General features: G+C 43.6%; 1 protein-coding gene across 3 annotated transcripts in view; it reads right to left on the reverse strand.

Moving 5' to 3' along the window:
* Positions 1-1233: 1233 nt before the first annotated feature.
* Positions 1234-12112, reverse strand: part of pelp1 (proline, glutamate and leucine rich protein 1) — a 46430-nt gene continuing 35551 nt past the window's right edge. For 2 of the 3 annotated variants that reach the window (XM_079512433.1, XM_079512434.1), the window contains 6 exons: positions 11473-11604; positions 8949-9167; positions 6239-6556; positions 5420-5566; positions 4095-4298; positions 1234-1869 (listed from right to left, as the gene is read on the reverse strand). In XM_079512433.1, the coding sequence (XP_079368559.1) occupies positions 1777-1869; positions 4095-4298; positions 5420-5566; positions 6239-6556; positions 8949-9167; positions 11473-11604 (1113 nt within the window). In that variant the 3' untranslated portion in view covers positions 1234-1776. The remainder of the gene's footprint in view (positions 1870-4094; positions 4299-5419; positions 5567-6238; positions 6557-8948; positions 9168-11472; positions 11605-12112) is intronic. The other variant, XM_079512435.1, reaches the window with a different exon arrangement.

Here is a 12112-nt window from a genome sequence, read left to right on the forward strand (position 1 = left end):
CACAACGTCAATGACCTCACAATGCAGGTTAGATCACAACGTCAATGACCTCACAATGCAGGGTAGATCACAACGTCAATGACCTCACAATGCAGGGTAGATCACAACGTCAATGACCTCACAATGCAGGGTAGATCACAACGTCAATGACCTCACAATGCAGGTTAGATCACAACGTCAATGACCTCACAATGCAGGTTAGATCACAACGTCAATGACCTCACAATGCAGGGTAGATCACAACGTCAATGACCTCACAATGCAGGGTAGATCACAACGTCAATGACCTCACAATGCAGGTTAGATCACAACGTCAATGACCTCACAATGCAGGGTAGATCACAACGTCAATGACCTCACAATGCAGGGTGGATCACAACGTCAATGACCTCACAATGCAGGTTAGATCACAACGTCAATGACCTCACAATGCAGGTTAGATCACGTCAATGACCTCACAATGCAGGTTAGATCACAACGTCAATGACCTCACAATGCAGGGTAGATCACAACGTCAATGACCTCACAATGCAGGGTAGATCACAACGTCAATGACCTCACAATGCAGGGTAGATCACAACGTCAATGACCTCACAATGCAGGGTAGATCACAACGTCAATGACCTCACAATGCAGGTTAGATCACAACGTCAATGACCTCACAATGCAGGGTAGATCACAACGTCAATGACCTCACAATGCAGGTTAGATCACAACATCAATGACCTCACAATGCAGGTTAGATCACAATGTCAATGACCTCACAATGCAGGTTAGATCACAACGTCAATGACCTCACAATGCAGGGTAGATCACAACGTCAATGACCTCACAATGCAGGGTAGATCACAACGTCAATGACCTCACAATGCAGGTTAGATCACAACGTCAATGACCTCACAATGCAGGTTAGATCACAACGTCAATGACCTCACAATGCAGGTTAGATCACAACGTCAATGACCTCACAATGCAGGTTAGATCACAACGTCAATGACCTCACAATGCAGGGTAGATCACAACGTCAATGACCTCACAATGCAGGGTAGATCACAACGTCAATGACCTCACAATGCAGGTTAGATCACAACGTCAATGACCTCACAATGCAGGTTAGATCACAACGTCAATGACCTCACAATGCAGGGTAGATCACAACGTCAATGACCTCACAATGCAGGGTAGATCACAACGTCAATGACCTCACAATGCAGGGTAGATCACAGGGTCAGGTTAGATCACAACGTCACGTCGTGTGTATTTATTTTGTAACAAATACATGTGGCACAAAAACATGGATATCATGAGAGCAAATTAGTAGAAAAACAAAACCAAAACCAAGAAATGTCCAATAGAAACAGTCCTTCCACTAAACGTGAATGATCTACAGCCAATCACAGCACACGTCATGTATGTAGCGTCACATTGAGACCAGATTCTACAAAATGTGTTTTGGGTCCCAAAACGTATAATGTATTCGACCCCCATCTCAAAATATGTAGTTCCAGGTGTTTTAAACATAGACCTCTATAAATCAATTCACATCAGTTTGAGCCACACTGCCAGATTATACAGCTGATCATTCATTTATTTTTGTATTTATTGGAAAATGTTTTTTTTTTTTCTTGTTTTTTTAACACAGATCTTCTCTTCTGGGGGGTCCTTGGTACTAAACATGCTCAGATGGGGGTCCCTGGGGGTCCTCGACACAAAAAGGTTTGAGAGCCACTGGGGGAGGGGCTATATGCAGGGGGAGGGGCTTTAGGCGGATGGGCTTCATTTGGATCCAGAAGCTCCGCTTCCGTCTTCGTCGTCGGGCGGACAGGCGATGAAGTCTGCCAACATGGTCGCCATGGCAACGTCATCCAGCTGACCGACACACACACAAACGGAAACACACACACACACACACACACACACACACACACGTGGACACGCACAGACACACGGACACAGACAAATGGTCACGCACACACAAACGGACACGCCGACACAGACACACACACAGAAATAAGGAGGGGGAGAAAATAAACAAATGTCAGGCGCTTCATATTAACCAATGATGTCAGGTGTGTTAGGATTTAATATGGTTAGATATATTTTGGGTTAGGGTTTAAACCTAGAACTCTAAACATCCTTTTTGTCAAATAATAAGAAAACTTTATTTATATAAAACAGAAGTTACACAGTGCTTGAACAACACAAATACAACAATAATGCAATAATGAAATAACAAAAGGGCTGAACTTCTCCTTTGGTCCACCCATTCCTGGGACATGTGAGAATTCCCACATTCAAAGCCCATTGCAGGTGTGTGGGATTTCTATCCATCACTAAACACGGGTGAAATTCAGCCGAACACCTGCCTGTAGAGTTAAAAAATCACACCCGTGTGAACTGAGTGGTGCAAGGTCTTATATAGCCTGATCAGCTGTGGTCTGACGTAATGTCAGTGACCATAGTAACCATGCTCATTTTTTGAAATCACACCCGTGTGAACTGAGTGACCATAGTAACCATGCTCATTGTTTTGGTACGAACAAACACGGGTACAAAGCCAGTTGTTGGAGTGGTTTGCACCACTCAAAAAATCACACCCGTGTGAACTGAGTGGTGCAAGGTCTTATATAGCCTGATCAGCTGTGGTCTGACGTAATGTCAGTGACCATAGTAACCATGCTCATTTTTTTGGGTCCCACGTACAGGTACACACATACATAGACACAAACAGACAAAGCTGGTTGTTGGAGTGGTTTGCAGCACTCAAAAACAGGGATGTGGACAGGGAAACAAGCCTACCTTCTATGATGTCACTGTGGACAGGGAAACAAGCCTACCTTCTATGATGTCACTGTGGACAGGGAAACAAGCCTACCTTCTATGATGTCACTGTGGACAGGGAAACAAGCCTACCTTCTATGATGTCACTGTGGGCAGGGAAACCAGCCTACCTTCTATGATGTCACTGTGGGCAGGGAAACAAGCCTACCTTCTATGATGTCACTGTGGACAGGGAAACAAGCCTACCTTCTATGATGTCACTGTGGACAGGGAAACAAGCCTACCTTCTATGATGTCACTGTGGACAGGGAAACAAGCCTACCTTCTATGATGTCACTGTGGGCAGGGAAACAAGCCTACCTTCTATGATGTCACTGTGGACAGGGAAACAAGCCTACCTTCTATGATTTCACTGTGGACAGGGAAACAAGCCTACCTTCTATGATGTCACTGTGGACAGGGAAACAAGCCTACCTTCTATGATGTCACTGTGGGCAGGGAAACAAGCCTACCTTCTATGATGTCACTGTGGGCAGGGAAACAAGCCTACCTTCTATGATGTCACTGTGGGCAGGGAAACAAGCCTACCTTCTATGATGTCACTGTGGACAGGGAAACAAGCCTACCTTCTATGATGTCACTGTGGGCAGGGAAACAAGCCTACCTTCTATGATGTCACTGAGGGCAGGGAAACCAGCCTACCTTCTATGATGTCACTGTGGACAGGGAAACAAGCCTACCTTCTATGATGTCACTGTGGACAGGGAAACAAGCCTACCTTCTATGATGTCACTGTGGGCAGGGAAACAAGCCTACCTTCTATGATGTCACTGTGGACAGGGAAACAAGCCTACCTTCTATGATGTCACTGTGGACAGGGAAACAAGCCTACCTTCTATGATGTCACTGTGGGCAGGGAAACAAGCCTACCTTCTATGATGTCACTGTGGACAGGGAAACAAGCCTACCTTCTATGATGTCACTGTGGACAGGGAAACAAGCCTACCTTCTATGATGTCACTGTGGGCAGGGAAACAAGCCTACCTTCTATGATGTCACTGTGGGCAGGGAAACAAGCCTACCTTCTATGATGTCACTGTGGACAGGGAAACAAGCCTACCTTCTATGATGTCACTGTGGGCAGGGAAACAAGCCTACCTTCTATGATGTCACTGAGCATCACGAAGGTACTGAAAGACCCTCCCACCTCAGACATCAACAACATTATGAAAATGCCCAAAAATACATAATTGTCCGGGTGAAAATCACCCGGGTTTTTACTAGTGTTCTATGATATATTTCGGGGTACGTACCCTCTTCTTCTCGGTGCCTTGACCTCCCTCCTCCTTCTCCGTGGTCTCCTCTCTCTTCCTCTTGGTTCCTTTGTTGTCTTCACCTCCTCCTGCCTCCTCCTCCTCCTCCTCTGCACCTGCTGTCTCCTTCTCCTCTGAGGAGGAGGCTTTCTGCACCTCCTGCTGCTTCCCTCCTGACGACTCTGACGACTCCTTCACCTCCTGCTAACGGTAACGTTACGTTATTATTATTATTATTAATTAAACTTAAAGACGTGTCCCACAATGAACTGATACGGGACGGACTTTGTTCCGTATTTTAACCCATTTTGACCTGAGATCAGATTCTAAAAGATCAGTTTCTATGTCAGTCGTTCTTCGATTTTTCAAAAATAGCAGACCTACAAGCTCGTAGCGCGCCACTCGGTGGCGCGCTATGAGCTTGTAGATCTGCTATTTTTCAATAGCTAAAGCATAACATAATGCCAACACCAAAAGGGGTTCTCGCCCAGAATGGGTTGAGGTTGGGGAATAAATATGAATGTCGGGATGCTGTTCTCCTCTTTAGTTTAACTTGTTTATTTCGACGGGACGTTGCATATTATTAATGCATGGAACAAGTTAAAAAACTAAAACAATCCACGACATGCTAGACCTGATGCCGGTTCTAAAAAAACACATTCTAAACCTAACTTAACGGTTTCTGAAAACCTTCAAATTCTTATTAAAATAAACAAAAACAATAAATACTAATTGTTGCTACTGTACATGTACAGCAGACACAGAGGTAGCATCCGTATTGAAAGGTAGAACAATGTATAGGTTGTACCATGCAATGGCTAAACTTATGTAACAATGTATAGGTTGCACCATGCAATGGCTACACTTATGTAACAATGTATAGGTTGCACCATGCAATGGCTACACTTATGTAACAATGTATAGGTTGTACCATGCAATGGCTACACTTATGTAACAATGTATAGGTTGTACCATGCAATGGCTACACTTATGTAACAATGTATAGGTTGTACCATGCAATGGCTACACTTATGTAACAATGTATAGGTTGTACCATGCAATGGCTACACTTATGTAACAATGTATAGGTTGCACCATGCAATGGCTACACTTATGTAACAATGTATAGGTTGTACCATGCAATGGCTACACTTATGTAATTTAGATAGCAGACATAGCATTCTATAGTGTATACAGTTTCATTCTGATGTATTTCAATTGGAAATTTGAAATTATAAATTGTAATTATAAAATCCAGAAATCTAAAAAAAAAAAAAAAAAGTACGCCGTACAAACTAAAATGTTAACCTAACCCTTGTACTAACCTTGTGTTGGTGTTCTTGGCTGGTTGGGGTGGAGGGGGAGGGGGGAGCGGCGGGCTCGGCCGGGGGCGTGTCCTCCTCCTGTGTAGCTCCTCCTTCCTCGGGGGCGGGACTAACTTCTTCCAGTTCAGCCACCACAGCTCCTTGCTCCTGTTTTGGGGTACCGATAAAGATTGTTCGTTCAAAGTGGGTTGCACACAGCAGGGCATTAACTCATGTACTGCCAATGACGACGTCGCGTGTGGAAGGAACCCGTTCCCTTCCCCTCCATCAGGTGCCCCGGCTGGCCAGGGGGAGGCAGTTTAGAGACCAGGATTACTGCACCGAGTGCCGCGCTACGAGCTTGTAGGTCTGCTATTTTAGAAAAATCTTGAAGATGGGGCGCAAATCTTTGAATATATATATTCTTTCAGAGCGAACGTTTTTAACTCAAATCTTTGAATATATATTCTTTCAGAGCGAACGTTTTTAACTCAAATCTTTGAATATATATTCTTTCAGAGCGAACGTTTTTAACTCAAATCTTTGAATATATATTCTTTCAGAGCGAACGTTTTTAACTCAAATCTTTGAATATATATTCTTTCAGAGCGAACGTTTTTAACTCAAATCTTTGCTCATGGGGGGGTCCCTGGAACAACATATTTTCAGATGGGGGAGGGGGGGGGGGGGTCGGTGGCCAATTACATATAGTTTCTGAGGTCCTTGACTTGAAATATTGAGCTCCACTGATATAGAAACATGAGGATTTTCAGAAAACTATCAGGATTTAGAAGACATTTTTTTTAAATTTCGACGTCAGGTCTTAAATTGAAGTTGTACCTGTTGGACGTGAGCGGCCGGCTCCTCCTTGGATGCGCCCGGCGTCTCCTCGTGTCCTCCTGCCCCTCCTCCCTGCTCCCAGGAGGGGGACGACAGGGGGGCCCCTGGCTCCTGCAGACCTTCCTGCTCCTCCGCAGGAGGCTCCACGGCTGCCTGCTCCTCCCCAGGAGCCTCCTGGATCTCCTGCAGAGCCGCGCCGGTCACACACAGGATCTGAGGCATGCTGGGGTCCTCCTCCTCCTCCTCTTCCTCCTCCTCCTCCTCCTCCTCCTCTCTGCCTCCTCGGCGACACTCCTCCAGCACGCCGATGCTCTCAACCTTAAAGATCACACTCAGTTATTATTATTATTATTCAAGTATTTTTTTCAAGTAAGTTTTTGCACATGAGACAGGACAAACAGATACATGACAATTACAGAACAGATACAGGACAAAACAACAACACCAGTACTCAACATTCATGTATAAAATATAAAAGTCTGAAATACAATGTAAAAAAACCACAAATTGTACATTAATGGAATCAACTGTAAATTAAATAAAATACAAATAAAATACAAAAAATACGAAAAGATAAATAAAAATGAAGGGGGGGGGGGGGGGAGATGACCAATGACTACGTAGAAAATACTACCGCAAAGTAGGTTATAAACGGAGTGGAGCCCCTGGTTGTATATTTAAGTTATTCGAGTTTGAGATGTGACATAACATCCTCCACCCAGCGTTTGTGAGATGGCGGCGCACACTCAGTTAATATTAGGAATGGAGCTCGTTCATTTGTATTGATAACGATCACCTTATCGATCAGGCTTATCGAGCCGGGTCCTTATCGAGACCACTATCGAGCATCTTCTATTATATTGTGTAAAGATGGGAGACAATAAAGTCTGAACAGAACCAGTATATTTTACTAGGGCCTTCAACTACAGTACTTCTCTAACAAACGGAAGGCAATTGACCTTTTTATCAATAACATAATATTAAAGGAACGGTTAACTGGTTAATATGTGTACAGACAGTGACTTTAAAAGCGTAATGTTGTTTACTCTGTTGGCAGGTATCGATACACTTTTAGACATGTTTGTGCCAGCGTGGGCGATTATCTTGATCGCCTCTTGTCTTGATTGTTTAAACATGACGTCATGGGCCGCTATGCTCGATGACAGGCTTGATAAGCCCAAAGCTTATTGATAACGGGTACTCAATAAACTTGTTTTCGGATTTTCTCGGGTATCGGTTATCGAGCTCCATCCCTAGTTATTATAGGGTTAAACCACACTCGCCATTTAGGACTGAGGCAGATTCTACAAAAAAAAAGGCGTCTAAATTCTACCAGTTTTCTGTAAAACCCATGTTTCTGTGTGTCAGTCGTTCTCCAACATTTTCATATCAAGGAGCCCCAAAATTATATGTAATATGCCGCCGACCCCCATCTGAAAATATTTAGTTCCAGGGACTCCCCCAGAAGCAAAGATATGAGTTAAAAAACGTTCGCTATGAAATAATATATATTAGATAATATAAGATTTGCGCCACGTTCTCACAACTTTTCAAAAATAGCAGATCTACAAGCTCGTAGCGTGGCACCGAGTGCCGTGCTATGAGCTTGTAGATCTGCTATTTTTGAAAAATCGTGAAAATGTTGGGCGCAAATCTTTGAATATATATTCTTTCAGAGCAAACGTTTTTAACTCAAATCTTTACTTCTGGTGGGGGGTCCCTGGAACTACATATTTTTCCATTTCCAACATTTTTCCATTACATTTTAGGGGTCCTTGACATGAAAATGTTTGAGAACCACTGACATTTTCAGAAAACTGTCAGGATTTAGCCGCCATCGGTGTATGAATGTGTGCGTGAATGGGTGAATGCAATGAACATCTCTATACAGCACCTTGGATAAAGGCACCATTTACCTATGGTCCAGTATCAAGGCATGTAATAGCAAACAGATAGATGGATGTAATAGATTTGCAAATTCAACATTGATATAGTTTTTGAGTGGTGTAAACCACTCCTACGACTGGCTTTGTTAGTTTACGTGTCTGTCTGTTTGTCTGTTCATACCAAAAAATGAGCACGGTTGCTATGGTCACCCAGTTCACACGGGTGTGATTTCATTACGTCAGACATTATGTCAGACCACAGCTGATCAGTCTATATAAGACCTTACACCACTCAGTTCACACAGGTGTGATTTTTATCCTATGAATGTACAGATATTCCTGACGCATGCCATTCGTCAAGCCCCTGGAGGGTTTTTTTAGGCATTCTCCTTCTCATTTTTATTGACTTTGTAACTTTTTTGAACCCACTCTGGGCGGGAACCCCTTTTGGTGTTTTAAGCATTATGTTATTATTATGTTATTATGTTACTTTAGCTATTGAAAAATAGCAGATCTACAAGCTATGAGCTTGTAGGTCTGCTATTTTTAAAAAGTCTTGAAAATGTGGTGCAAATCTTTGAATATATATTCTTTCAGAGCAAAGGTTTTAAGTCAAATCTTTGCTTCTGGGGGGGACAACATATTTTCAGATGGGGGTCAGCAGCCAATTTCATATAATTTTGGGGGTCTACAAAAATACTAAATCTACACTACATCATCACTTTTGCCGATCTACAAGCCCACATGAAAACGTTTGAGAACCACTGACATAGAACATTTGTAGAATCGTTCTCAGGCCCAAATGGGTTAGCAAACAAACGAACCTCCGTCACTCTGAGTCCGTCGTCGTCTCCGAACGTGGCTCTGGGGGGAGGGGGCGGGATCTCCTCGATGCCGCCGGCATGGCCCGCCTCCCCGCCGTCCGACCCGAAGGCTGCCCCGCCTCCCTCTACGCCCAGCACCTCCCCCTCCTCCAGCCGAGGCCCCATGCGTCTCCTCCTGGTCTCCAACGACGACGGGATCTCCCCCTCCTCCTCTTCCTCCTGCACCAGGTGGGAACCAGTGGTGATTTTAGTTTTAGTTCATAGTCTTTTGAATAGTTTTCATTTAGTTTTAGTCACATTTTAGTCTCCTGGAATGTTTTAGTCTAGTTTTAGTCGACAAATAATATATAAGATGTTTTTATATTATATATAAAAAAATTTTATATATATACACACACTACGGTAAATCTGCAGGTGATTTAGTCGACTGAAATGTATTTTGGTGGGTCTTGATGTCGTCGTAATGACTGATTTTACACTTGCTGAAAATAGCCGATCTACAAGCTCATGACGCGTCACAGCGCCATGGGTCACGCGTTGTGAGCTTGTAGCGAGTGAAGCGAGCCACAAGGAAACCACGTTGCACACCAAGAGGTCTAATGAAGTACTGTCACCTCACAAACACCCCAAGAGGTCTAATGAAGTACTGTCACCTCACAAACACACCAAGAGGTCTAATGAAGTACTGTCACCTCACAAACACCCCAAGAGGTCTAATGAAGTACTGTCACCTCACAAACACACCAAGAGGTCTAATGAAGTACTGTCACCTCACAAACACACCAAGAGGTCTAATGAAGTACTGTCACCTCACAAACACACCAAGAGGTCTAATGAAGTACTGTCACCTCACAAACACCCCAAGAGGTCTAATGAAGTACTGTCACCTCACAAACACACCAAGAGGTCTAATGAAGTACTGTCACCTCACAAACACACCAAGAGGTCTAATGAAGTACTGTCACCTCACAAACACACCCAAGAGGTCTAATGAAGTACTGTCACCTCACAAACACACCCAAGAGGTCTAATGAAGTACTGTCACCTCACAAACACCCCAAGAGGTCTAATGAAGTACTGTCACCTCACAAACACACCCAAGAGGTCTAATGAAGTACTGTCACCTCACAAACACACCCAAGAGGTCTAATGAAGTACTGTCACCTCACAAACACCCCAAGAGGTCTAATGAAGTACTGTCACCTCACAAACACACCAAGAGGTCCAATGAAGTACTGTCACCTCACAAACACACCAAGAGGTCTAATGAAGTACTGTCACCTCACAAACACCCCAAGAGGTCTAATGAAGTACTGTCACCTCACAAACACACCCAAGAGGTCTAATGAAGTACTGTCACCTCACAAACACCCCAAGAGGTCTAATGAAGTACTGTCACCTCACAAACACCCCAAGAGGTCTAATGAAGTACTGTCACCTCACAAACACCCCAAGAGGTCTAATGAAGTACTGTCACCTCACAAACACCCCAAGAGGTCTAATGAAGTACTGTCACCTCACAAACACACCAAGAGGTCTAATGAAGTACTGTCACCTCACAAACACACCAAGAGGTCTAATGAAGTACTGTCACCTCACAAACACACCCAAGGTCTAATGAAGTACTGTCACCTCACAAACACACCAAGAGGTCTAATGAAGTACTGTCACCTCACAAACACACCAAGAGGTCTAATGAAGTACTGTCACCTCACAAACACCCCAAGAGGTCTAATGAAGTACTGTCACCTCACAAACACACCCAAGAGGTCTAATGAAGTACTGTCACCTCACAAACACACCAAGGTCTAATGAAGTAGCATACAGATAGTATACTTACATCCTCAGTGTGTTTGTAGCATACAGATAGTATACTTACATCCTCAGTGTGTTTGTAGCATACAGATAGTATACTTACATCCTCATAGTGTGTTTGTAGCATACAGATAGTATACTTACATCCTCATAGTGTGTTTGTAGCATACAGATAGTATACTTACATCCTCATAGTGTGTTTGTAGCATACAGATAGTATACTTACATCCTCATAGTCCTAGTATAGTCCTAGTATACAGATTTATAGTATACATATACGTCGACTAAAACTAAGACGGAAAATGTTCGTCGACTACCTTTTTCCACTGAGACTAAAACTATGACTAAATATACTGACAATTTCGTCAACAAATAGAAACTAGACTGAAAATGTTAGGAAGGGACTAGTGGACAAGAGATCCAGTATAAGTCATTTTACAATTAGTTGCATGCTGAAAATAGCCGATCTACAAGCTAAAGTGCTTGTAGATCGGCAAAAGTGATTACGACGGCATCAAGGCCCGCCAAAATACATTTTAGTCTAGTTTTAGTCGACTAAATGGCATGAGATTTTAGTCGACTAAATCTACAGTTGATTTAGTCGACTAAAACTAGACTAACACTAAAACATTCCAGGGGACTAAAATGTGACTAAAACTAAAATCAAACTTTGCTGCCAAAACACCACATGCCATATAGTTATACTTACATCCTCATAGTCGTACTCCTCTCCGTCGTAGTACTCTTCCTCCTCATCTGGGAAGTCACTTCCTTCCTCTTCCTCCTCTTCATCCTCCAGACCCTCCTCATCCTCATCTTCCTCCTCCTCGCCCAGCTCGTCCTGCGGGTGAGATGTACCGTTAAATAAATAAAACAGTTGAGAGTAGGGATGGAGTCCATTACAAACCCGGTTCGGCATTTATCGAGACCAGAGTATCAATAAGCTTTTGGCTTATCGAGCCTCTTATCGGGTAAAGCCGCAGCAGCTGACGTCATGGGCCGCTCGCTGTATAATAAGGGGGGGGGGGGGTAGCGCATCTCCAGCCGTCAGGTGTGAATGGTTTTGCCGACGTGCGAATGGGGGACAATTTAAAACAAAGGCGGCTTGCTGTAGTTTGTGACTAACAGATATTTGCATGCACAAGGGCTGCCAAAGTAGGCTATCTTTTGTTGTTTTTCTTTCTCCCCCTCTCTTCAAAGTTAGACTGGACAAGGCTAAGCTCTAAACTGACTGACTGGGCCACGGTGGGCTGACGCTCATGGTAACTTGCGCCGTGGGTGGAACGGGTGGAAAAGTTTGGTTACATTTTAAAAGACAAGAGGGGAGCTAAATGCAATAATGTAGCACC

This window comes from Electrona antarctica, assembly GCF_951216825.1.
Source record: "Electrona antarctica genome assembly, chromosome: 10".
In the NCBI taxonomy this organism is placed as follows: Eukaryota; Metazoa; Chordata; class Actinopteri; order Myctophiformes; family Myctophidae; genus Electrona; species Electrona antarctica.